The sequence below is a fragment of the Channa argus genome, chromosome 2 (assembly GCF_033026475.1).
Source record: "Channa argus isolate prfri chromosome 2, Channa argus male v1.0, whole genome shotgun sequence".
Classification (NCBI taxonomy): Eukaryota; Metazoa; Chordata; class Actinopteri; order Anabantiformes; family Channidae; genus Channa; species Channa argus.
The window spans coordinates 8,513,770-8,541,424 of NC_090198.1; the positions used below are offsets into that span (position 1 = coordinate 8,513,770).

General features: G+C 40.4%; 2 protein-coding genes across 6 annotated transcripts in view; one reads left to right on the plus strand and one right to left on the minus strand.

Annotated features, from left to right (window-relative positions):
- The first annotated feature begins 1,194 nt into the window (after nt 1–1,194).
- Nucleotides 1,195–7,243, plus strand: gpib (glucose-6-phosphate isomerase b). The gene is made up of 18 exons (XM_067495164.1): nt 1,195–1,374; nt 1,696–1,786; nt 1,985–2,053; nt 2,268–2,387; nt 2,517–2,600; nt 2,728–2,874; nt 3,263–3,334; nt 3,418–3,462; nt 3,556–3,609; nt 4,132–4,192; nt 4,697–4,740; nt 4,852–5,004; nt 5,207–5,336; nt 5,476–5,552; nt 5,830–5,958; nt 6,223–6,298; nt 6,604–6,670; nt 6,866–7,243. Exons 1-18 carry the CDS (start codon nt 1,256–1,258, stop codon nt 6,987–6,989), a joined length of 1,662 nt encoding a protein of 553 aa, XP_067351265.1. The 5' UTR covers nt 1,195–1,255; the 3' UTR covers nt 6,990–7,243.
- Nucleotides 7,244–13,583: 6,340 nt separating this feature from the next.
- The window catches only part of wtip (WT1 interacting protein), a 31,700-nt gene continuing 17,628 nt past the window's right edge, over nt 13,584–27,655 (minus strand). For all 5 annotated transcript variants that reach the window (XM_067495150.1, XM_067495151.1, XM_067495149.1 and 2 more), the window contains 6 exons: nt 22,014–22,081; nt 20,651–20,713; nt 20,366–20,496; nt 20,039–20,090; nt 19,618–19,686; nt 13,584–18,076 (listed from right to left, as the gene is read on the minus strand). In XM_067495150.1, the coding sequence (XP_067351251.1) occupies nt 17,924–18,076; nt 19,618–19,686; nt 20,039–20,090; nt 20,366–20,496; nt 20,651–20,713; nt 22,014–22,081 (536 nt within the window). In that variant the 3' untranslated portion in view covers nt 13,584–17,923. The remainder of the gene's footprint in view (nt 18,077–19,617; nt 19,687–20,038; nt 20,091–20,365; nt 20,497–20,650; nt 20,714–22,013; nt 22,082–27,655) is intronic.

Consider the following 27,655-nt stretch of genomic DNA (forward strand, 5'->3'; position numbering starts at 1 on the left):
TCTACACTATCATAATAAAGGATTTCATAACTCATAATTATTAAAAAAATAGCAAAAGAAAGGAGAGGAAAGCAACAAATTAATTCATCGGTGTTTTAATTTACGCATTTAAATTCACTAATTAGTAAAAGCACATTAAGTCATAATGCTCACCCTGACCAATTAATCCAAATATTATGATTCATTATATCTAATACAGAGTCGAATGACGCTGACTGCAGGCCTAAAAATAATTTGTTCAAGCTACAGGGATTTCTCGCCCTCTGATGTTTAAAAAATAATATTACATCCTATACCACATAATATAAAAGCGGTCACTTGGGGGTGTGGAAGTCAACAAATTGCTCTTGCACACAGACGTCTGTGCTGTCCTTTGTTTTTGTTTCATAGTCTGCATAGACCTGGAGAATTTCAACTGCATCATCATTCTTTTAGTAATGCTCCTGAAGGAATTATTCTACTATGCATATAAAGTAAAAACTCTGATTAAAGGCCACAGCTTGGTGACAAAATACGAGATCATATCTCACAACAGTAAAATATAGTTAAAACAAAACGAGCTTCATAAAAATCAAAACAAACAAAGAATACATCTCAAGAATACATAGTAAATAACTTTGATTTAAAGATATAAAAGGAGCTGGGCGTGAATCGGTTTTGCCATGTTGAGCATCTAATAACAGACCTAAACAGTTTCTATCTAGCACATTAATTTTTTTTCATAATTAGATTAGTAAATGTCCACATTGTAACTTAGAGATCTCTAATCTCTAAATTTAAAAAAATGTTTCATAGTTAATTATAGGTATATATATATATATATATATATATATATATATATGTGTGTGTGTGTGTGTGTGTGTGTGTGTGTGTGTGTGTGTGGTATCTTACGCTGTTAGTAATGACTTCAGTATTTATGAAAATGTATTAATATGCATCTGTATATCATACAAAATGGTGAATATTGTAATATGTTTGTTCTGTAAATATACTATGTATTTGTATTTCAGAAGAATTCACAACGAGTGGACCATATGATGATTGAGCAGCATGCCACTGTGTTTCCGTGATGCTGCCCTGCAGGACTGTGTAGAGGTGTTTGACAAGCACAAGAGTATACTGTAGTGTGTCACTCGTAGGAGGGGCAACTGTCGATCTGGGCTGTCCTTGAAAAAGCTTGCCACTGACCTGCTTGGTCCCACTCAGCCAGGGTAGTCGAGCACAGCGGAGCACAGCAAGCCCCCCACTGGAAAACATGGGACTCACACAGGACCCCACCTTCCAAAAGCTGCAGGAGTGGTACACAGCCCATGCCCAGAACCTCAACATGAGACAAATGTTTGAGGCTGACAAGGAAAGGTTCAACAAGTTGAGGTATATATCCTATTTAAAAGGTTTTATAGTGTAAAATGCATTTTGCACAGCAGTAGACAGCTGGATGTAGAGATTTTGTATGTATGTAAATGTGTTGTATAATGACTACAATTGCTTGTTTAATTGCAGAAGAATTCCCATGAGCATGATCTGTTTCATTCCAGCTATTCAGCCCCAGCAGCTCCATCGTGTTACTGTGAAAACTACATGTCAAACCATCACTTGACCACAGAATTTTACTGTTTGTCTGGTTGCACTTTTACAAGGAAAATACCACAGCCTTTGCTGTTCCCACCACTGTTGTCTTTTTGTGTTTGGCAGCCTCACACTGAAAACTGAGGATGGAGACATTCTTCTTGATTACTCCAAGAATCTCATCACAGATGAAGTCATGAAGTTGCTGGTTGATCTGGTAAAGCCATTTATATTCAGTCTATGGCTTTTTAAATGCTACCAGAGCTTTCAGGAAGCACACCAGGAATTAATATGTGCACCAGCTTGCAGGATGGGTCACTAACTTCAGCAACTAAATGTAATTTATGTGTGTTCATAAAATACATGCATACATTTGGGCTAGAGAATATCTATCTGATGCTAATGTCTTCTTAAGGCCAAGTCACGAGGTATTGAAGGTGCCAGAGAGAAGATGTTCACAGGAGAGAGGATCAACTTCACTGAGGTGCTCATTGTTGACCATTTGACCATTGTCACCTCTAATTTAGTTTAAAGTGAAAAAAAACTTTTCTCCGACTCCAACTCCGAATTTACACCACATGGAACAAAACCCCCAACATACTTGAAATTGTTTATCAGCTGAATAATCAAACAGTACAAGATCCCAATAGTAAAGTATACCTCTTTGGATTTTGTTTCCTGGTGCTGTGCACACAAAGGGCCGTGCTGTGCTCCATGTAGCTCTGAGGAACCGCTCCAACATTCCCATTGTGGTGGATGGCAAGGATGTAATGCCAGATGTCAACAAGGTTCTTGAAAAAATGAAGGGCTTCTGTCATGTAAGTGAAGGGAAATCACAAAGTTTTTCACATCTTATAGTATGACTTTGGAGATTATGCTCAGTTCTCTCATGCATCTAACTGATGACTGTGTTTATCTGGTGCTCCTGTTTGTGACATAATGCACAGAGAGTCCGCAGCGGGGAGTGGAAGGGCTACACAGGAAAGGCCATCACGGATGTTGTCAATATTGGTATCGGAGGATCTGACCTTGTGAGTGCACTTTGTGGGAAGATTAAATGTGTTTTATTGCCATATGTTTGGCTGTTAAGTTGCATACAGTCTTTTCATAACTCTCACTATGAAATAACTGTGATTTGTGAATTGTTTTTAAACACAGGGCCCTCTCATGGTGACTGAGGCCCTGAAGCCTTACTCAAAGGGTGGGCCACGTGTGTGGTTTGTGTCAAATATTGATGGAACGCACATCGCCAAGACCCTGGAACAGCTTAATGCTGAGACCACGCTCTTCATCATCGCATCCAAGGTAGCTGATTTATAAGCAGTTTTCTTTTAAAATTGCACCATATTATCATCTCTCATTCGAAAAGTTTAGTTATGTTTCTTGTCACCGACTTACCATAATTAGTTTTCCATTCATTTTAATGACTGGTTCTGATGTGCATACCATAAGATGCTAGAGGCTTTTAATAGGCTGGTCAAGCCAGTATAATATCAATTCATTCATACTGTCCTTTACGAGCCAGGAGCAGCTACAACTAAGCTATTGCAAAACTATTGTGCGTCCATTTAGGAAAATTATTGTGACCCTATATTAAATGTCTGATCCAGGTGACAGGTCATTTTACAAGGAGATTGTATAATTTCAGTTTTGCATGCAGTTGTATTGATACTAGTACTATGTCCTTTCACAGACATTTACCACCCAAGAGACTATTACCAACGCTGAGTCAGCCAAAGCATGGTTCCTTGAACATGCTAAAGATGTGAGTATGCAGTGACAACGGAACACAACAAATAGCTGATACTCCCTATTATTTTTATAACATATTGTCTTTTGTTTAAACAGAAAGCTGCTGTTGCCAAGCACTTTGTAGCCCTGTCCACAAATGGAGTAAGCCACAACACACTATTAGATGCTACATCTTCCCCTTTTTGTTTGGACATCTGATCCTAACTGTCCTGCTTTCGTCTGTCTCTCACTTAGCCCAAAGTGAAGGACTTCGGCATTGACACAGAGAACATGTTTGAGTTCTGGGATGTGAGTGCTTTTTAAGTCTGAAAGGAGAATGTGTGCAGCAGATCTTTTCTTTATCCCCAGACTTTGATGGGGCTGCAGGCAGCAGCTATAAATAAGCTAGACTTTTGACCTCTGAAGTAGGTGGGACAGACGTGGCCGACAGCTGCTGGGAAATCAGAAGCGTCTCTCTTCACACTCAGTTATTATTGGTAGCAACCTTCTCTCTCAGGGGTTACTGTAAAGGCTAGGTGCATCAAAGGTCAGCGAGCTGCATTTAGTGACATTGTTGGTATTTAAAGGCTAACAGCTATGGCAGAGTATAAAGTTTTTATGTCATACAGAATGTGACAGCCAGTCAAGAAAAAAACTTGACAAAGACAGGAGTTTGCAAAAGATCAAAAGTGACATTAAGTGACAAAAATGTGTTATTGTATTTTTCCCCTTAATATGGCAACTGTTGTTGTCTGCAGAACCTGTTACTCCTCTTAAAAATCACGTCGCCTATATTTTAATTATTATTATATTTAATATTTTCTCTTTCAGTGGGTTGGTGGTCGTTTTTCCTTGTGGTCTGCAATTGGAATGGCCATTGCTCTGCACATTGGTGTGTATGAAAAAAACATACATGTTTACAGCAAAACCAAAAAGGCAGACAGTATCCCATTTATGGTGACAATGTTTAAATAGTAATGTTTTGCACATTTAGCATTTTACCCTGTAAATAGCAATGGTTAGCACACTGTGATGCTGCTGATGGTGGTAGATGCAATGTCACGGCACCAAAGTAATGACAAAATCCATCTTATGGCATGAATATCTGTATCAAATTTTATCCAGATCTTTCAGTAGTTATTGAGACATTGTCCTCAATACAAAAAATATGAACATCCTAACTGTGCTACTGGAAACGATCTCAGTTGTCATCTATACAGGCTACTGATATTTTACTGAAGGATAAACTAATATTGTTGCCAGTAATGCATGAATAAACAAGTAGGACTGCTGTCTGTTTATTTGTGAAGAGACACAAACAATTTTAGTTATCAGTTCAACTGATAATCAATATTCAATCAGTTAACATTTGTGTTTCATCTCTTCTCTTCATCAGGATTTGAAAACTTTGAGAAGCTTCTTTCTGGGGCTCACTGGATGGTAAGTAATCCAGGATGACATGACAGCTTCAGTTAAAAAAGTAATTGTATACATGGGCCTACTTTAAGAGAATATGCACAATACATGCATGTAAATTCCTCCTTCTGACAGGACAACCATTTTCGCACCGCTCCTCTGGATAAGAACGCTCCCGTCCTGCTGGCTCTGCTGGGCATCTGGTACATCAACTTCTTCCGTGCTGAGACTCACGCCATGCTGCCCTATGATCAGTACATGCACCGCTTCACTGCCTACTTCCAACAGGTCTGCCCCCACACTGCGACAGGCACCACAGGTCACTGTCAGACCTTTCACAAAAAGATGGCGTATTATTAAAAATCATTAAAAACATAATTCAAAAGAGGGTTTTCGAATAAGGCTGCACCCATAAGGGACAATTTAATACACATGACTTTATAACAAATAAATAATCAGTTTTCTACATTAAAGGGTGTTTGTTACCTAGGGTGACATGGAGTCTAATGGAAAGTACATCACCAACCATGGAGCACGTGTAAATTATCACACTGGGCCAATAGTTTGGGGAGAGCCAGGAACCAATGGACAGCATGCTTTCTACCAGCTCATCCACCAAGGTATCGTCACTGTTCAGTATTATCATCCTATAATATCTTGATGAAATCAAATGTTATTTTTACTGGTAGCGTCAGTTGCCTATCCTCATGCTGTGGTTCATTAGGTTAACTTACTGCTGTCCAATCGTGTTAAACTCAGGAACACGCATGGTGCCTTCAGACTTCCTGATCCCAGCTCAGACTCAGCATCCCATCAGAGACAATCTTCACCACAAGGTAGAGTAATATATTTGACTTACTGTATATTAAGATAAGGTCCCAAAATGCCTTACAATTTTTTATTGCACTTATGTGTTCACACAATGAATTCCAGAAATTTTTTTAATAATTATCTCAGAGACTACCAAACATCACTTTGTGACCTCTGAGGAATTTTGAGGCCTAAAATTGCATCTGTCTTGCAACTGTGACAATGATATCACTGTAAAATATACAGTACAGTACTGTACGGTACTGTGCTACTTCTGAAGTTGCGAGTTTGATGTGTCTGCAGATCCTGTTGGCTAACTTCCTGGCCCAGACAGAAGCTCTGATGAAGGGTAAGACCACAGAGGAGGCCAGGAAAGAGCTGGAAGCCAGTGGCCTTAGTGGAGAAGCTCTGGAGAAAATCCTGCCACACAAAGTAAGTCAAGTCAAGAACGAGCAAACACTCTGCAGCTCTTCTAGTAATAACCACAAACTTAAGTTAACTTAATAGTAAACCTGAACATAACCTCATGAGATCTAATGTTATTTATACAAAAAAAAATCCCTACTTGATGTGAGGAAGGACAGAGAGAGAGTAAGGCCCTCCAGTGAGCAATTTAAAATTTGTTGGGCGCATTTGAGACAATTGCATGTACAAAAATGAACTGTAGAATGAAATATGTGTTTGTGTTTATTACAGGTATTCCAAGGAAACAGGCCGACAAACTCAATCATCTTCAAGAAACTGACGCCGTACACACTTGGAGCACTTATAGGTGAGAAATAGCAAAGATCCCTCATGAATAATAGCCACTGATGAGCCATTATTGTTCATGTTTTTATCTATGACAATGTCTGAGGATTCTATCTCTGTTCCTAATGTGGAGTTTATGTTGTACCAACAATAGCCTATTTACTGTGGAAATGTAAATAGCACAAAAGAATGTTGTCTGACAACCAGTGAGGTGCAGTCAGGACATTGTGGTCTGTTGCATAGTAAAAGTCACTCTATTCATAATTGACCTGCACCGTAGTAGCATTATTGGTGTTGTAATAATAGTTATTCTGTGTTTTTAAACAGCAATGTATGAGCACAAGATCTTCACCCAGGGTGTAATGTGGGAGATTAACAGCTTTGACCAGTGGGGGTGAGTCAGTTTCTACGAAGCACATCATTTTACTGTTGATAATCCTTGTTTTCTTTATTGTACATCCTTGCACCACAGTTTGCAAATCATGTCTAACATGAGCATTTAAAAAACTGGACATGCTATACAATAATACAGTTTTATAAGTTCTTCAAGCATCTGCATTACAACCCTTCTCTCTCTTTTTATTATCAGAGTTGAACTGGGCAAACAACTTGCAAAGAAGATCGAGCCTGAGCTCAAGGACAGTGCAGAGGTCCACTCCCACGACTCCTCCACCAACGGATTAATCAACTTCCTCAAGAAGAACTCTGCCTGAGTTGAGCAACTCTCACTTCAGTCCACATCTTTCACTTTTTCTTCCTTCTCATCAGCATTAGTGCGCTACGAGGACAGGAGACACACGGAGGCAGCTCATCACTCCCACACAGTTGAGCTGAAGCACTCTATATGTTTGTCCTCTGATTATGAATTTCGTGACTGTCTAAAGTGCTGTCTATGCTATGCTAGGTAGTTCCTCACTGTGAATAAGCCACAAAAATTGTAATTTCTGGAATAAACATCTCAACAGAATCCCCCTGTAGCCCATCACCTGTACCTCACTGTGCCTAATATTAGAAACATACATATATGCATACACAGATACGACAGGTATGTAATATATTATATAATGAGTGTAACTGTTATTACAAGTTAAAATGAGAGCTGCTGCAACATTTATTCTCTCAACCTAACACGCCTATGTTAGTGTCATGCCACTAGGTGGCATCAGAGTGCCAGACTTATTTACACGATCAGCCACCCACTAAGCTACCATTTAGTCAGTGGAACAAAGGGTCAAAGGTCAGTCCATCTGCACTGTTCCTCCCCACAAATCCCCAGACTCCACAGCATCCATTTAGACAGAAAAACAAACAGCTGGACTCAACAACATCTGCACAGAGAGCCACTCTTCCCTGTCACTATATTTAAACACTGTTAAACTTGATTGGTAATATTTTTCAAAAAACTTTGTCTGTAAAATTCCACTATGAAGATCAAATCACATATATTAATGGTTTGAGAGAGAAAAAAGAACCAAATATTACATGTGATGCTATTAACCAACATGCACTGAAGAAAGATGACCTAAAATAGATTTCATTTTCCTGTTTTATTTTCCTCAGACTCACTGCTGGGTCCAATTACAGAGAGTGTATGAGGACAAACAGAAAGTTAAAAAAAAATCTAGACCCTCAGACACTGCTGGGTTTCCAATGCTGTTGCCAGGCAACAATACTTTACTTCAAATCTAACTTGTTCTTTTTATCTCGGGCTCTGAAACGATATGCAGAAGAAAGTGAGTGAGAATAAAAATCCTCCTCATTGTCAGTTTCCGCACAAAATGGAAATGGATGGAAATTATTAGTTAAACTGTCCAGACAAACAATTTATCTCCACAGATTTCCATGATTCCAGTGCACAATATTGCAAATAGTGTCACATTTCTGAATGAAATGTATCTACAAAGAGCTGTCGGCTCAGTCACAGAAACACCCACAACTCAGACTTACTCTGAATTATGAATCTGCTCTGCCAGTGAAGCCAGAGGTTCAAATGAATAAGCAGTGAGTTGGCATGAGGAAATTAGTGATTTGGAGTCACCTAAGCACACAGATGAACAGAATCACATAGCAGCATTAATGCAAGAACAGGGGTTTACTGTACATTCCCAATATGTTTGCTGAACAATGGGGCTACACACCCTCACATTCCACTTCATGCTTTATTGGTTGTGCCTGTCAGTCAGTTTTTCCCTTTTCAAGAGCTGCCCCCCTCGCTCAATCAGGGTCCCAACCTTCCCCAGTGCAGTGGTTACCATGGTGACGTCACCCGCGGCCACTTTTCGACCGTGTGGTCCCAAGTTTGTGGCGGTGTCGGACAGAGGGTTAGAGAAGAGTTTTAGATTCCGCTGAATTAACCACATCTTACTATTGCATCGTGTTCCCAACACATCAGTATTCATCATGAACTGCTGGAGGAGGATCGGCATCTTTGCATGCAAACAATCTCAGAAACTCGGCCTGAGAAGAGAAGAATGGTCTGCATCCAGTTTGAATTCTCACTTGAACGTCACTGGAATGCTTTTAATGTGCGTTACTCAACTATTCTCCCACTTTCCTCCCCTCCCAGGAATCTGCAGAGACCATATTCTCTTGGGTTAAGCACTGACCCTTCAAGCCCAACGTACTCAAACCACATTTCCCAATATCAGAGCCAGTGGATGGTCCCTCTCAAGTTCCCAGTCTGTAGTCAGAGACTGTCACTGACAGCAGTGACTCAGAAACCCTGCATGCTGTAAAAAACAACCATTAAGTGAAGCCCAGCTTCACTTTTCCCACGACTAGAGAAGTTATATAAAGATTAACTGAAGTACGTGGGCAGAGCTTGTCAAACTGCTGCATAGTAAGCTAGCAGCTCTCCCATGAGGGTGCACAAGGCTCCAGCTGGCCCCTGGTTGCTCAGGCTCCATGTCCACCCTAACTTACTGCACATGCCCATTAGCTGCATCCATTTCTAAACACACTGTTGTTGGCGATCACATGGAGAACATACCACAGACCTTGTGGCCCTCAAAAATACTTAAATCATAAGATCTCAGATTTCCCATGTTAGTGGATGTGTGTGATCAGCTGGTAAAAGGGAAGTAGAACAACTAAATCTGATAAATGAAATAAAAATGCTGTTGTGCAAATGTTTTGCAATAATACATAACGTGAACAAATTTTTCTTCTGCGATGTTCCTGACCTCATAGTGCGGTCAAAAGTTTCTTTTTAGCAATTAATCTCAGTCAGCTGGGCTTGTTTGTCCTCATGGAACCGCTCCGGGTCACTTATTTGGTTATCTGTGTGGGTTTGGAATACTGAGAACCCTTTTTTGTCTTCACTGCCTGTGCTGAGTCCACAAAAATACTGATATAGTGACTGGCATCTGGCTCTTAGTTAGCACCACAATGAGAGAGATGGAAAAAAAAACTCCCACACTGGTTTTAGCCTCAGTTGGACTGATACACAAAACTGAAATATTCAGTGGGAGAATGACAGTTGGTATCTCAGGCTTTCAGATCAAGGCTGTTTCTTATTGTAATGACATATTTCATGCCAAACCGGCTCAGTTGTGGTGTTTTGTTTTTGTTAGGAGGTAGATCAAAGTTTTAAACCTTCACAGTGGTTTAGGTCGTCTCCTGGCAGTGACTCAGTTCAGCATTAACAATAAAGGTTTATTCCGTCATTAGACCAAATGAATCAGTCACCTGTGCACTTCTGTTTCTTCTTCCAACACATGGATGATTGGTATACAACCCTCCAGTGGTTTGTTATTGGTAAAATGTACAAGTTACGGTCAACATATTAACCCTGCAGTAGCAAAGCAGCAGAGGTAGTGGCATCCTGCCTCCTAAGTAATGAGGGACTGCTGGTTCCTAAATTTTCTATAATGCAGTTAAACTGTCTAATGTTTCAAGATGAATGAATTTCTTCCAAACTCTACACCTCCAGCTTGTAAGACTGACTTTGCTTTAAAAGGTTCAGTGCAAATCAAGCCATAAAAAGTTCAGAGCCTGAGAATATTCAACTGTGTACAGCCAGACTCCACCTCCCCCACCATGGAAAATAAACTGATCTTCGATATGTAGAATTGACATTGTTCCCCCAAATTGCAGAAAGTATCCAGTCACTCTGATTATGTCTGATTGGATCTGATCTTGAGAGTTTGAGGTAACTATCATCACCCAAAAAAAACAACAAATTTAAGGAGAGTTTTGTTTGTGAGCTCACCCTGGTGGGAGCATCAAACATTTATTTTACAGTGATTCACTATCAATCACTCTACAGGGTTTGAGTTCAGTGTCGCCACAGCGGATCCTTGTCCACATGTTGATTTGGCACAGTTTTTACACTGGATGCCCTTCCTGACACAACCCTCCCCAATTTCCACCGGCGCTGCACAGGGGATGGGAATGGGCTGTTGGAGCTTCAGTGTCTTGCCCAGAGACACTTTGACATATAGCTGGGACTGGGGATTGAACCACTGACCCTTTGGTCTGTGAATGACAGCCATTACCAACTGAGCTACAGCTTCCCCCAGTTCTGTAACCTTAATGTGATGCAATAATTACTCATATGTGTATGATAGGCTACATTGGCCACAACCCGCGTAACACAACTCAATCTCTGACCAACAGTGGAATCGTTTCGTGGGAAATCTAGGTACCACATTTTCACAAGAAAAAGAATGTGAGACTGATAACAGATAACAGTTTTGGTTCTATGATGAGTCATGGAGCATTACTTTGTTTGTGATCTTTAGTTTTTTCAACAAAAGCTTAAAAATACAAACAGACATGGGAGGGAATAAACAGGTAAGTTCGATCAGAGTGTTTGAAGGTTTGAAAGGTAACTTCACTTTTAAGTTTTATATCAATCAAATCGCAATCTTCCAAAGAGGAAATTTGGAAGGTATGTATATATATAGGTCATGATTTAGACAGAGGGGAGTGAACAGGAAGTTAACATTTTTCTTGTAAAAAGGTGACAAGATGTCCAGAGTAACCAAAGACTGAGAACGTATGAGGTAACCCTGTGCTGAGCATATTTCCTCTCCTTTCCTGGCGGTGGAGGGACCAGTGGGCATCAGACGGAAGGTTTTCTTTTGTGCATTGTAACAGAGCTCACCTCACTGTAGATCCCTTGGGGCTCCACTACCTCTGAACACACACACACATACACACAAATGTGCAAGCACACACACAGCTCACTGAGTCACAGGGTGGAACCCTAACACGTATAAAGGGCGCTTTGTGCCCCACCTCATGGAGTTGTCAACTAACACCAGAGAGCTCCTCACACCGAACACCAATGTGCCACTCACAGGAGGACTTGGTCAGTGTGGTCACAAAATGCATCTACATCTCTATCAGTGACCCACTCACTAATAAATACAGCTGTGCCTACTGTAATTGAAATCTGAGACTAAATGGTGAAAGGGATGTACATGTTTTGACTGCTCAAGTTTCATGCTCAGTGCAGGTACCACCGTGAGAGTCCACTTCTCTCATTGTCCCCCTTTCTCTCTCCGTACAGTCATATCTAACAGATATCCACAAGCCTGTCTTTCAAACAAGTATTTCCTGTAACTGAAAAGAGTGGATGTCTTGGTTTTTAATGCCTTGGGGATTAAGCCAGACAGAAGTAATTTAATAAGCTAGTGAGGAGTGAAATACGGGATTTTGCTTGTGTAACCCACCTACTCACCTGCAGGATCTTCATAGAGATGATATTTGTACTTCCTGTAACCAGGACCACACAGAAAGCATATGCTTTCATTAGCACTGGTCAAGAAAACTATATTTAATAGAAAAAGGGTCACAAAATTTCTCCATCCTCTTCATTATTCCACACTTTTACATTTTTAACCCACTGTACTTGGGTAAAACTTATCTGACAATTTAAAACCACGACGCATAGTTACCATGTCTTCAGGTCAAAAGACCAGTATGCTTTGAGAAACTTTTTCATTTTTCTTCTGTGGTTTTTCTGCCTCCTTAGTGAAGACGAGACATTTTCCATCACGAGCTGCTTTCCTACTTGCAAAAAAAACTATGATATCTCAAAGAGATGCAATCAGGAATGTCAGCTAAATGAGAAAGTGAGTATATAAAGCATCAATGGACTGTGTGTCCATGACATTTTAGAGACTGTTTGTGATCTATTCAGCTTGGAGCAAGATTCACACTTTCGTATTTGACATTAGGAGGACAATTCCTGTAATCAACCTACTTTATGCTCCAATTAGTTCAAATGTTGTACAATAAGGCACCACGGGGGAGCAGTCTCCTCATTCAGCTCAGCAGCCAAACTGTTTTATATGCAATTTTAAAGACCATCATTCACTGAAACAGCAACAGGAGACAACTTTAACTCTATGAATTAAGTTATAGCTGCACAAATGTATCGTTTTTTTTAAAGTGTGAATTCCAATGTTTTATAATGTAAACTATAAGGCTATATTAATACATTTCACTGACTTCCAGAAAATGTTTATGTGCTGGAGTAAAGGGTCACTACCAAGGGACTACACTCATTAGTGACTGTGTTTCCGCTGGCTGCCACAGATTACTGCTGCCTCGTATCTTCTCCGATATTATTTTAAACTCATGTTTGTCAGTCGCTACTAGTTTTTTTCTTTTGCTTCATAGTTTGTTTTTTTGGAGAGTACTGAGCCGCGTCCCAGGAGGGAGACACCATCACATGACATGCTACGATACAGGGTTGCGTGCATAGATGTAATTATACAGCAGCATTTTACAAACTGTGGAGAGCACAAGCCCCAAGCATATTTATAATGGACTGCTAATGATGTGATGTGGGAGTTTTCCTTAATCCCATTTGGGCGTCTGAGGTCGTGATTCTTGATTTTAATCAACAGTTTGTTTTCACTGTTTTTACAATGTGGATCTTGGGTAGCCTTTGAGACTTTAATGCCTATAAAAATACACTTGATTTGTGTACCACACTTATTAAACTATTAAACGTATTAAACCAATAGTAAACTAAAATAGTAAATAGTAAACTAATAGCAGTACATCGTATTACAGCAACGTACTGCTGCCACCATGAGGAATTTCGTTTTTAATCCCCATCTCGTTATAACTAGAGAAATCCTAAAAAGAATATAAAAGCAAAAGTAAAAAAAGTAAAAAATAATTCTCACGGTTGTAGCAAAACGTTGCCGTATTACTGTTACAGAGGGGGAATTTATTTATATATTTTGGTTTGATGTAATATATTGTGGCTTAAATGAATAGTACTGTAATAAACGTAGTGTCAGCTGTGTTGCTCTTTATATTATTAAACAAATGACCACTGTTCAATGTCTTGATTCCCTAATTTCTTGACTTTAGGTTTGTGTTTTATTGTTTATTTATTGTTGAACGAGACTTCCAGAATAAAAGCTACTGCTTTTCAATAGTTATTATAGGAAGATAATAATTTTTTAACAACAGTTTCAGAGTCATGCTGTACTTTTGAGGCAGAATTCACACTGTACAATAAAAAGTTATGATTTGCTAAACATACATAATTACACAAACAGCAAAAGAAAAAAGAAAAAAACTTTTTGTAGTTAGCTACAAAACCACTTTATTGAAAAAGCTGATAATGTCATCTACAGTTAAATGATACGTCCGAATTTTAATACATTAAATAACTTTAGATTTTTTTCATGTTTAGATAAATAGATCTAGTTTTCCTTTTTTATGAACCATCTAGGTAATCAAAACACGTGGAGATACAAAAGATATGTGACAGGTGTGGAGGTGTGCTTATAGAAACTACCAGTAGGACAACGTCTTGTCTTTGCAAGTGATTTTTGACAGAAAGAAAAAACTCCCTCTTTGTGTACAAGGTAACTAGCTGTGTGCTATGTAATAGAAATGTAGTACTTTTTAAAACTGGTGGATTAAGACAATTTGTTTTAAGAGGGAACACTCTCCTTCAGTATTTTTTTGGGGGGGGTGATATTGTGCAGGTAAGTCCAGAAAATGCCTCATTCTTCAAGTATAGCACACATTAATTGTCCAGAACCTTTGTACAAAGCTGAGGTTACAAACATTATATGATAAGGGCAATGCCTCATGTACAGTATACAGTCCTTTTCTGATTTTACAAATATACAACCGGGAGGAGAACCTACACTAATCATTATTACATTCGAATGAATCTCATTACATAAGGTTACATTAGCACTCTCTGTCTGTGGTGACCCCTGCCTTCAGTCTCTGCTTCTGACACATTCAGTAGTACTTATTCAGACCTGTGTAAATCACAGTATTACAGTAAGAATACAAGCTAGGCCAATGTTTGCAAATAATACCTGGTAAGTTTTTGATTCTGGACTGGAGACCAGATTGGTGGAGTTTGCTTCAGTCAGAGGATGATAAAATGTATCAGCTATTGGCACACTGACACAAACATGTGTAAACCCCATTTAAGTGGTACCAGATAGAAATTAAAAACAAACACCAAGAATTAGACACAAACATCTGGAACAACATATGTGATAGACAGCATCAACAAAATAATTACTGGGCTAACAGAAAGAGGAGGGGTCATTCTGTTGGATGCTGCGCTGCCCTGCAAACACAGTGAGGTGTTGCATGTGCCATGGCCCCGCCACTAGTGTGAGCACACACAAACACACACTCTCACATACATGCTGAAAACATTTATGGAATTTTCTCATATTTGAAGTAAGCACACGTAGTTTGGGTTTGTCTGCATAAATGTGCAGCAGCTCAGATTTAAACTCTGTGCAAAAATGACGATTATTCCTCAAAAACAAAGGCTACTCAGAATATCTTTAATTCTGCTTTGTAACCTTTAAGGTAAAGGGGATAATCTACTGAGTACCAATTCTATGAAACTCAACAGAAACACAACAGAAACCCGGGTGGGAAGTGTGAGACTTTTTCTAGAATTAACACAAATCTGAGTTTCAAGTGTTTTTGTGTCTCATGTCATTTTTATTTTGCATATATGCACATACACACCAGACTTACTGAACACACGTACCTTCAAACGCCCACGTACATACTGCGTACACACACACACACGCACACACGCACACAACCACCAAGCGAAACACAGGGGACCTCCCTAAAAACACCGGCAGGACCAGCAGCGTCGGGTTTTGAGGGCCATCCCCTCTCAGAACACAACAGCAGACTTCACGGCAGACCAGAGCGAGACACAGACATACCAGTACTGTCTTAAGGCATCCAGACAAGTGGAGGTTCCTCATAGTAACGCACTGTGTGCTCAGTGCTCACGTGACAAAGCGTCTGGAAAACATATCAGGAAACAGTGTCCTGTGCAGACCTGGAGTGAAAGGTATTTGAACAAAAGAAAATGCTGTATATTTTTTTTTTCCTCTTCGAATACCAGATGGGCAAGGTCCCACATTCAGGGAAGGTGTCAGTGCCAGAAAATTACTTTTAAATGATTTTTTACATTTTATTTCTCATTTGAAGCAAATTAGCCATTTCCTGCTGACTGCCTCTTATCATCAGCTTGATGATTTTAACGTGTATTTAGAGTCCCCAACCAGAGTTCTCCTGTTTTTAAACCACTGTTTAGAATAGCTTTCATTTTTCTTGCCTCATGACCTGATGTTTGCCTTCCACAGGAACACTGCATGTTCCATCCATAGGCCTTAATCTCTTTACTTAAAGGACACCTTCACTGATTTTGAACTTGCTTCTTTGGGTTCTGGTTTGGGTAGAACGCGTACATAAAAGCCATTAAACGTCCTTTTGACTTTCCTATATTAAAAATATCTCTTTCTAGCTGAAAAATGTCTCCAGGTGACATAATTTGGAGGAACCTTCAGTTAAGATTAAGTCATCATGTTGCTCTTAATATGAAATCTGGACTCCTAATGATGAGAAACTCTTTCGGGGGATTTAAAATAGGGAAGTCAGAGGGACGTGTACAAGCATTAATGTTCATTTACACCCTAAACTAAAGCCAAAGAAAGCTAATGGAAAATTGGTGAAGTCGTCCTTTAAACATTTGAGTCTTAGTAAACTCTCTGACTTCCGGGCCTCTTTGATAACTTTGTCCCACAGAGGGACGCTTGACAGAAGGTTTGAAGAGTCCACAGTTAAGATAAGGTTATTTCCTACACCCTTTTAGAACTATAAATCGTTTTATAAACTTTTTATTACTGTCTTCTTGAAGTTCACATGTTGGAAAGGTTAATCTGTTCAGTTAGTTTGTTTAAATCATAGTGATAATTTCCTCATACACGCTGATCAGGGTATGTGTCATTTCCAGTAGAAAAAGAAAAACATGTTTTAATTCACTTCACTTTTCTTAAATATCCTTTCCAATTCAGAGCATTTACTATAAGTGCAATGCTTAAGATTATACCCAAGAGAACCACATTGGTCTAGAATGTTTAAGACTGTGTGTTACAACTGTCTGCAGGCAATAGAAAGACAGTTTACATTATGCAACAGCAAAGAAACTCATCTGTTGCAAAATAACCAGTCTGGTCATTAGCCATTTGGTACTCGAAGTGAAATAAAAAAATAAAGGCACACATACTATTCGAGCACAGCTCTGCTCCTATAAAGCCTGTGGATCTTTGACCCACTGACAGACACGAGGAGGCTCTGTGTCTTGGAGGAGAAATGATATAAGAGACCTAAAATTCTTCAAAGGCTTCAGACTGCCTGACAGAAAGCAGGTTTCACCTCTGAATTTATCAAGAGTGCATTACACACACACGTACACGCGCACACACACACACACACACACACACACAACGAGAATCTACGTCTACAATCTCAATGTGGAAAATGTCTGCAAAATATATAATCATATTTGAAAGAAAATCTATGTGCATCTAAATTTTCTTTTTCTGTCATAATATAATCATTAATTAAGACACTGCTTGTGAATTTCTCGAGGTCTCGTCTAAGACTTCTAAGCGGAATGCCAGTTGGTCCTCTGGGCTCGTGGCGCTACGGTGCATCTGTTATGTCGTCGTGGTCCAGGGTGAGGAGCGATGAGGCTACAGTTTTTCTCATAACCCTGTACAATGATGCTGGGTGCCCTTTGCATAGCCTTTAGCAGGGCTGCATATCTGTATGAGAAGCTGCACAGAGAGTCCACTCTGAAGGCATGGCATGCCTACCCTTGGCCTGTCCATTGCAGCCAGCACTGGAATGTAGCTGTTCATTCCCTGGCCTTCCTGAAGCCGAGACCAACAGCATTCTCACAACAGCACTGGTACATTGACAGTGGTAGACCATTTCAGTCAGAGCACAGGAATGAAAAACATAAAAATAAAAAAGAGAGATGCAAGGAGAGGTGAGTCTGCATGCCCACCAGCATTACAAAATCACTCTTTTTGATAAATGTGCACAGGTTAGTTAGTGTTACATCCCTCTGGGTGATGGGCACCCAAGGAGAAAGGGTCAGGAATGGACCACTGATGGAGAAGCAGGGTGACCCCTTTTCCCCACCCTCTTGTGGGACAGCAGAGCTTGTGGTGGGAGCTGCACTGTGTGCGTTAGTCCATGGCCTGGCTGTCCAGTGGAGGACAGGGCAGACGGTCAGATTGGCCACACATAGATTCCCTAGAACTGCTGGAAGGAGTGCCCAGTGCTGGTGTCCCGGACCACTTTGTGTTGCCCACATGTCTCCCCCTCACAGCTCGGTGACATGTAGCGGGTAACTTGGGGGCGGATGGGCGGGGACCTGCAGCTGTAGCCGGTGGATATGGCAGCTGTGGCAGAGCAGGTGGCCATCCAGGGGGTAACAACGGTGTCCCTCCTCATCGTTTAACTGGAGCCCACAGTCCTAAAATGTAAAGGCACAAAGATGAACACACCACAAACACAAAAACCAAACCAAACACAAACATTGTGTTCCAGTTACATAAGACCTATTTAAATATTAGATAAATATTTTGTACAAAAAGTGCAGAAACAGAACATATACAATATAACAAGCTAATTACTGATATTTAGGAGTGCTTTTAGGTAGATCCACATTTATTGTTTTTATTGTTACCACATTTATTGTAAGCACATACAGTGTAGGGATTTCTTTTTGGTTTTTATGGACGGATGAAGCATTGACGCAGTGACTTTAGTCAGGCTGATGTCATTGGTCAGCAGTAAGTTTTGTGCAATATCCTGGGAGCATTCTGATGTCCAGAAGGAAGAACAGAAGTATGAAAAAAGTCAGTTTATCCTAGTGGTAGCTAAGATGAGTCCTGGTCCTGTGCATTTTTTTGTTTATTTTATTTAAATTACAGAGTAATGTGAAACACCCAAAGTTGCATGCATTTAGGAATGAACACAATAAACCTTGAGCCTGTGAAGGAATTCTGCGCACCTTTGACATGGATAACTCCCTGGTGTGGACCCTGAACCTGTTGAAGGGATTACATAAAATCACTAGCCATAGATCTCTCTGCTGCCATTGTGGCTCAGAATTAAAAGAGCAGCTGAAAGTGCATGTATTATGAATGAAGTATTACACTGCATTCATGTACATGTGAGGCTCACTTTATTTTCTGCTCAGCACTAAAATAAAAGAGACCAACTGTGGATGCACCTTCAGTCTTACAGTAGCTGAAAAATTAGTTTATTTTTCACCAAAATGTAATAAATTTACCATTCAGCATTGGACTTTACCCTTACACCCTGTCCTCTAGAGCACAGCTGAATATTTACCCGCTGCTTACATAATAATACGATCCATTTCTATGAAGTGGAATATCAGCCATTCAGAGAAACTGGCACATTTTGTTCTGTTTGAAATCTTCTGTTTCTAAATTCAGTGTTTACAATTCATCAAAACCAAACAAAAAAAACAAACAAAAAAAGGAGATTCACTACTGGGTGGCATGAAATGTTTATTTGCTTCTCTAACTGTCTGATATAGTTGAGTAGCAGGGTGACTGAGATTTCACAAGTCTGGTTTTAGCAACAAGTCCCCTGAGTCCAGAGCTCAATACTGGAATGTGCTCTGTCAGTGAGTCACAAAGTGGAGCTGTAACCTTGAGCTGGTATCAGTCTGAGTGTTTTTTGTGTGTCTCATTCATTCCACAAGAGTGGTGAGTCACACTCGCTGGTACAAAACAGAGCGTAGCCTCATCCCAGCGTTTACAGCTCTTACCCGGGTTCAATGCGTTCACGGGACTGAGTTGATGTGTGCGTGTGCAGGTGTTTCTAGCTTGACACCGTAAATTGTGTGTGTTGTCTCATTCATTTCACAGCAGCCTGAGAAGCTGAATCATATGCACTGTTGTCAGACGGACTCCAGTCAAACAACATGCACGGTCTTAGTCATACCCTGTGCGTGCGTGCGTGACGACAGGAGAAGCATCTCACCTCACAATGATAACACTCCACATGGTAATCCTTGTCCATAGAAACAACCCGGATGGTTTCCTCAGAGCCCTGGTGGAACAAACACACAGTCAGAGCTTCACATTACACCAGTCTAGCATCTCATTAAAACCCTGGTTCAATAAGTTTTATCTTTTAAACCTAGTTTTAAGTTTATTTTGACAGAGCAATGACTAATAGGAAGGGTATTAGTATTTTGCTTTCTAAATAGCATATAAATAGATACAAAGATCTGATCGCATTCAATTCAGGATGTAAAGGTTGTCTTAAGTTAACAACTTAAGTTAATTCAACGTTCATCAGACTCCAGACATTTGCTTGGTTAGTTCCGCACATTTCCTTAAATGATAAACATAACGTATGTAAAATGTGTTTAAACTTGCATTGCATACGTGTTTCTTACCTGGGCTGGGAGGATGGGCTGGTTGCAGGAGGCACACTTGGGAGCAAAAACCCTTTTTATAGAGGAGATGACATAAGTTTAAAATGCGAACATTCACAACAGTCTCTGTGTAATTCTTTTCAGTCAAATTCATATTCCACTCTTCATACACACATTCTCAAATAAATACCAGTATAAACACTAGTCTAAACAGTAACATTGACAGGATTGAATTAAGTCCTATACATTTTGTGACAGTGTTTTTTTTTTTTGCAAATTCCAGGCAACATTGTGTCATGCAGTAATCACATTTTATCAGTGAACTGAGAAAAGTGAAGTTCTCCTTACGTGTGGTAGTCTTTAACACAGTAAATGTTGTTCTCAACATCCACAGTGAAAGGCACTCCGTCTAGACCTTCTTTACACACCACACAACGGAAACAGCCAGGATGGTAGGACTTGCCTAGTGCCTGGAGAATCTAGACACACACGCCCCCACACGAAATAACAGTAAGACTTGGGAGTGAGGCCATGAGGATCTTGCACAACCATATAAATACAATAATGCAATCAAGTGGCCAGAGAAATCAAAAATATTGTCCATGTATTAGCACTGTTTGATAAAGCTCTTACCATCTCCATGATGAGGTGACCACACACAAAACACTTCTCAGCTGTCTGCTGGAAACCAGAGTACTGTGGGTGAGACAAGACACACAATTTATTTTTATCCTTAGCAGTGAATTTGGGAGAATTTTGTGCGGCCACACAATCAGTAGAACATGCACAAACACGTCTTAGAGCCGTCTATAGAGGGTGCTGCTGCACTCTTGAAATGGACACAAAAAGGGTTTCTTTTGTCCCGCGGGTGAGATGTTTATCAGGCCGCAGCGCAAGTTTAGTTTTTATTCTGATGTTTTTCTCCTTCATATTCATACAGCTACATCCAGTGATGTTTGGGAACTGGCATGTCAGACCATATGCATCTCCACTGGACTGGCTGCGAGAAAAGGGCCAAAAGACGATCCCTATCTCCTTTCTATTAAACCCACGCTACAGGTAAATAGTAAAGGTGACCATTTGTAGCTCACATCTGCTGCACAGTTGTGACCGTATGACTTGGGGGGCTGGTAGAGGAGAAGTGGCTACCAGGTGGAGGTGGGAGGTGATGGGCAGCACGCCCTCTGACATCTCAGCACCAGATCCACCATCTGCCAGCACTTCCCCCTGCCCCTAAAACACCCGTGGGGTAACAGGCCAGACTCAGCCACAAGAGGGAGGGGGGAATATTAGTCCTATCCTATCATCCGACCTCCAGCATCCGTTTATCACAAGGACAGATTGCAAAAAGCAAAACAGGAATTTAAGTATTTCCTAACAGACCAACAGATTAAACTAAAAGGGGAAACTGTCTATAAACAGGAAGTACTGACAGCAGATGGGTCAATGTGTTAAAGGCTTGCTTGGAGTATAAAGCTGTTTTAAACAATTATGTTAGAGGAACCTTTTAGCTACACTATACAAAACCTCATGACCAAAAAGGTCAGTTCATTTCCTCTATTATCATCTCATTCTGGTCATGTATATGAAACTAACTCTTATAATAATTACAACCAAGTAAAGACACTACGATGGCAGGCCCCCTGTCTGCCCTGTTAACCTGAAGCAGATGGAGCAGGAGCCTGATAGTGACATCTGTCCTTCACACCTCCTCCCACTCTTAATAGTAAGTGCTAGGGAGGAGCTTGTGGGGTAATTGAGCTCCTTGGGGAAATTGGGGGGAAAATAAAGTGAATTGGAGGGGTGGCGCTTAACTCCTAATTGTAGCTGAAATGTCTGTTTCCTCTGGAGGGTTGCAGAATGTAATGTAAATCCTAATCCCTCACTCTCTGCCCCGCTGGCTGCTCCTTAGCAGCAACATGAGGTATACATCAGCATAAGGCTGATCAGCCGATCTATTCATCACGTAGCAGAATCAATCACACAGGTGACGTACCAGGAAGTCCTCCTCACAATAGACCTTCCCATTGACGTTGTAGAACGCTTTCCCTCGCAGCCTCCGCCCTGAAAATAAAAGACAACATAGTTAATCCACTTATAGGATGTAGGGAATTCAAGAGTCGAATTTGCCGGATTTCATAATTTAGGCATTTAGACAAATTTAAACCAACAAAAAAATTATTAAAATAAACAGTCCCCACCTTGAGGGTGTACACAGAATGTGAGTTAGGTCTTTGCCAAACATCAGCTCCCAACCTCACACAAATATTGTGTAGTGCAATTTTATACAATTAGTGGATTCAATTACAGGGGCGATTGAAATTTCCACAAGCTAATTTTTACTCCACATACAAACAAATTCCCAACCTTGACCAACAGCAATTTGGTTAAACACTCAGTTGTGTTACAACCTCTTCTTCTGTAGAACACTGCTCACATTAGTGGAGCCGGAGTCAGCTTGCTGAGTTATTCTTACATTAGGTCTAAGCTGACAACCTTTATTTTTCCTCTTCAACAACTTTAACATTGTCCACATTTTTTCTAGACCACTTGCTACTTGAAACAGAAAAGCAGTCCCTCACATAACCAAAACCACGCCCATTCCCTGATTCCCTTCTCCCTATATGATTAATAGTTCACTTAATAGTGAGCAGTGGTTTGACATTTGGGACACTTTCTAATCATTGTCATGTTGCGTCATCACTAACAGCTGTTTGAGCCCGGGACAGTAATTTTCTCATCTCTAAAATGAAGAGCATTTAGTGTTGAATTGTGGGATACTTTCAGTGAACTATACGGTAGAAAGATTACAGACTCAACATTAAGACATATATAGCAAGTAGGGGATGATTTCAGACAAAGCCACATTCACCAAAGATCAACGGATTTTGGCTTGTCCCTTTAGGGCTCGCCACAGTGGAACGTGTTCTGCACATTGATTGGGCATAGGTTTTTACGCTGGATGCTCTTCCTGCCGCATTCCGTCACGCCTATTTTTTGTCCAGGCTCAGGGCATGGCCACCAACACCTGGGATTCGAACCCGCAGCCTTCTGCATCCCAACCCAATGCTCTACCACTGATCCACCAGGCCCCCAGATTTAATTTTGCTGTACCTTTTCCTGGTTTGTCCAGAACTTAAAACACAATTGTGGCAAATTGGGAGACAACTCCTGCAGCTGGAAAAGTTGAAAGTAACTTTTTAGATAGAACAACCTTAATGATATCACTTGAATGTCATCAGACTATTGTCTGACACCAGGGACAGGGCTAGAGGGGTGGCCAAAGTGCCACCCCCTGCCAGAGTGACAAGTTGGTAGGTACCAGCTGTATAACTTTTAGCATAATGAGAACTAACCAAGTCTGAAGCTAAAATAAATTTTTTTAATATGTACATTTAAAGTGGTTTGATATGGTTTGTCATGTACCATGTAAGGAGGTGTCTACCTAATAATTCAATCAAGCTGCATATGGAACTTGGAGGATAGGGAGTTTTACATGCTGTCCCTTTCCTGTAAATTTAAGACCTCAGTCTGTCTGACCAATTTATTTTAATGACTCTTTTCAACCCTGAATGTAATTATTTGTAAGTTATTCATGGATCCATGTCTGCAACATTGCACAAAATAACAACCCGACATAAATTCTCTTAATTTGTGACACTATCATCACAGTATCTATAAAATCCCGTGATCTCGCTACAATCTGAGCAGCATGTCACTACAGAGCAGATGTGAGGCCAAAGATAAGACAACAACTGTTTAATTACTTCGGCCATTGATCCCAATGGGATTCCATTCACAACCATACACAATCAATACAGCAGGCTGCCTCCCAAACCTCCCCCAAAAATCTCTCGTCTTCACTTCTCGGCCATTGTTTACCACTCACAGGCAGACCAGCAATAGCAGCCTGGAAGGAGGATGTCCCCAACTTTGACACATCTATGAACACTGGGTGTGCTGAAATGATTTGCATACACAACATTATCGATTTGATTATTCATTCAAATCTTGCTATTTATCAAGATACAATACCAATCATCTGCTGCTCATACTGGATTTTATCATTGTTCTAGATCATTAAAATCAAGGCTCAGAGTTTCTGACTGCTGATTAAACTGGTGAAACTTTAAAACAGCACTTTGGGTACACTTCTGACACAAGACTACATATAATAAAAAAATAATCAATAGCTCCAGCCCCACAACTCACAAACACATCCACAGAAACATGTCCAGACCGCAGCGGGCCTAGGTTCAGCTCACTAAGCTTCGAGGCTGAATTCCTCTGGATGAGCCTTCATTCATCAGAATCCAAGTTTGAATCCAATCTAAAAAGGAAATTCTGCTGCGGGCTGGCTTCTGCAGCCCCCTGCCATGCATCCCTCACAGCTCCCCCATTCAAATTCATTTAACAGCAGCGCTGTCTCTCTGGCAGCGCGATGACTTCACCCAAGCCTGGCAGACGAGGCACATGGATCTCATAAATCTGCTGGATTAGTCAGATTTAATTGTCGTCTTGAGCCACCATTGATTTTATGGGTGTCCCAGCATGTGAAAGATGCGGGGACAACTCCCCCCCTTTCTTTTTAACACTGAAATTTATGCAATCGCTATATTTCACACACAAACACAGTGTCACAATGCTGGGAGATGGCAATACATTAACATCCACATAAATGGCTGGAGAGGCAGAGGAATGCTGTCCACACAATAGATGAGACTTTTAAGACTTTGAGACTGAGCAGCAATTAGCATTTTGGTAGCATGGAGCAAAGAGAAAAGCTGGATTGAGGAAGAACTCCATGTGAAGCAACTCTTGAGACACACCGTCTTCAAAAGCAGGATTTTGAGAGGCTAAACTTGCAGCAACATATAGTGAATAGCGCAGCAGCAGGGGCTGTGAGGTGTTGCTGTGTGCTTGTCTGTGGCCTCTGCTCTGGAGTTTGGGGTCTGGAAGGTGAACACAAAGGCCCCAGTGCTGATGACTGTGTGGAGCGCTGCTAGGGGAGTGGGCCGACTGAGCAAACGGGGACATTCTTTCTGCCTGAGGTCACTAGCTGGTCCTATTCAACCCCCCGCACCTCTCCAACACCCTCTCTCTCCCTGCTTCCCTCACAGAGTAAAGGAGGGGGAGGGCTCCATGCTTGCCTCTCTCTCCTTTGGCCTTTTGTCACCAGACAGCGCAGCAGAGAGGCTGAAACTCCTCACAGGGCTGCAAATGATAGAATAAGCTATAATTTGCAATCTATCTGCAGGATTTAGAAAGACTTTATGGCTCCATAATACTAAATGTACCTGGATTCAATACAAAATTATTTGCACTATATATTAAACATAAGACTGGGTCCTTTTGTGAATACAAAACAGACCCTTCCTATTATTTATGATTAGTAAAACACCTTAAAATTCTTTCAATGTTAATATACAAAGTGTCAAATATATACATAATCAAAAACTGACTGAGTTGGCATAAATTTTATGGAAAACAGAATAGCTGAAAACCTAATAAAACTAAAAAACAAAAAAAACAAACCACAGTTTAGTTGCCTATACAAAATTAATAATCACACATAACAATGATTTTGTCCCCCGATTCTGATTTCTAATAATATTATTGCTGGGGCTTTAAGGCCCTGAACCTCTGCATTCATTAATGCTGGTTACTAGTAATTTTGGTCATTTAGGAATTAAAGCTCATTCTGCTATTGCGCTCTTTTTTTCCAATAATGGAGTTGCCATGGAAATGAATGTTGGCCTGGTTGAATCACCATGGCAAAGATATTATTCAGCTAAATTTTTTTTCTGTGCTACAACAATTGTGTTGAGCACTTTCACAAAACAAACCGGAATGCAGTTGTTTTCCTGAATAAATCAGCAACGTTTACTGATAGCTCTAAAAAGCTGTGTTGTGGACGATGTTGCACCACAGAGCTTAATTGCAATGGATATAGCTTTATGGCATTACTCAAGGTGGGTTCACTATAATGTTTTTCTTTTACAAGTAATGTTTGTCTGAACCTGGCTTTTCTCCTGCTTTGGATCATGTGGGACACATGAAATTTGTCACACTTCCCAAATTAAAAGAGAGGAAGCGTTGCAGCTTTACACAACACCCTTAAATAGAGTAGGATCACTTTGTTGTTACTGAAAGAAAAACAGTTTTCTGGTCAAGATTTTTTCCCCCATTGAACTTAGCTATCCCTTGACCAAATACTTGACATGTCAATGGCTGACCAAACAGGTGTTTTACAGCAGGTGCGGGTCTGAGATGAAACCACAAGTAATCACACAGATGGTGCTTCCAAAAACACTGGACCTGCCTCCATTTTAAATGAAAGAGTTCCAGTTTGATTCCTCTCAAGCAATTTTAAACTTGATAACATACAAAAGCTTGTTTTTGACATCTATGCTATTAGATAAAAGGAACAGGAAAGAGTGATATTTGTGTTTTATCACTTTCATTACATCTATGTTTTGGTACTGACAATAGACCAGTCTAAATACAAGTGTTGCCCTTGTTCTTGCTGGAGTGAAGCATCACTCACTGCCTGTTCTCTGTCTCTGGGAGAGAAACCAAAGATTTGGAGAAGAGAGATAAGACAGAAAGACAGCTTTTTTTACAGAATGAGATGGTGAGCATCTGCAGGGCATTTTTGATGAAGACGCAGCCGGGAAGCAGTAAGCACAACAAATGATGCATTTCCACAGTTAACATACAAACCAGGTTTGGCTGCCACACTCCTGAGGGTCAAGGTAATGCTGAAACAGATGCACAGCCCCAGCACAGTCTAAAGGTATGCTTTATTTCTAACATATTAAGCTACATCAACCTTTACTTTGCCCACCATTGTGTTGAGAAGAGGTGTGTTCAGCATTCTCAGTCAGTGGCAATGCACAAAACACAACATCTCTTGATGTTTGCAGGTCAAATTTTCACCAGTCAGTCTGATTTTAGACATGGCTGCAAAATTCACAACATTTTCAAACCGGTCTGAAACCAAATGACAGCTCTTTCTGGCTGGAGGTCAATAGAAGACAGCTCTTCAAAGGGAATGAAAAACAAAACACAAGCACCATAAGGCTGGTGTAGCCTTGGATTTAAAGTACAATTGTGAGGACATGCTGCTGGAGATATGGCAACAACTGCAGAGGCTGACATAAAAACAAGAGACAAGGAGACGCGAGATGCTTTCTTTCTGTAGTTCCTACTGGAAATATAACATTAAGAAAATTCTTTAGTCTGTTACGCACTGTTATTTTGTTATCTTGCGGTCTTGGTGCAGTTGGATTTGAAAGCACGGGAGCTGTGACATTTCTGCTAATATTTTTTTGTGTGTTTCAAAATCAGAGAAGAAACTTCTATACTATTATATATACATATATACATCACATTGTCTTCACAGGGCAAATGCACGACAGCTAAAATATAATTTTGGCTCACAAATCTAACGCCAGTGATTGGTGATGTCTGCTATGCCTCGTGTCCTGTGTGGGTACAAAAAACAGAGCTAGGACAAAATATGACGGCCAGTCAACTTCTCCACGCTAATGCAAACTCGAGGTACTATAACTGACTGTTACTGGTAACAATTGTGTCAAACAAATCTCTGGTTATAAGCACTCGTCATGATTGGAT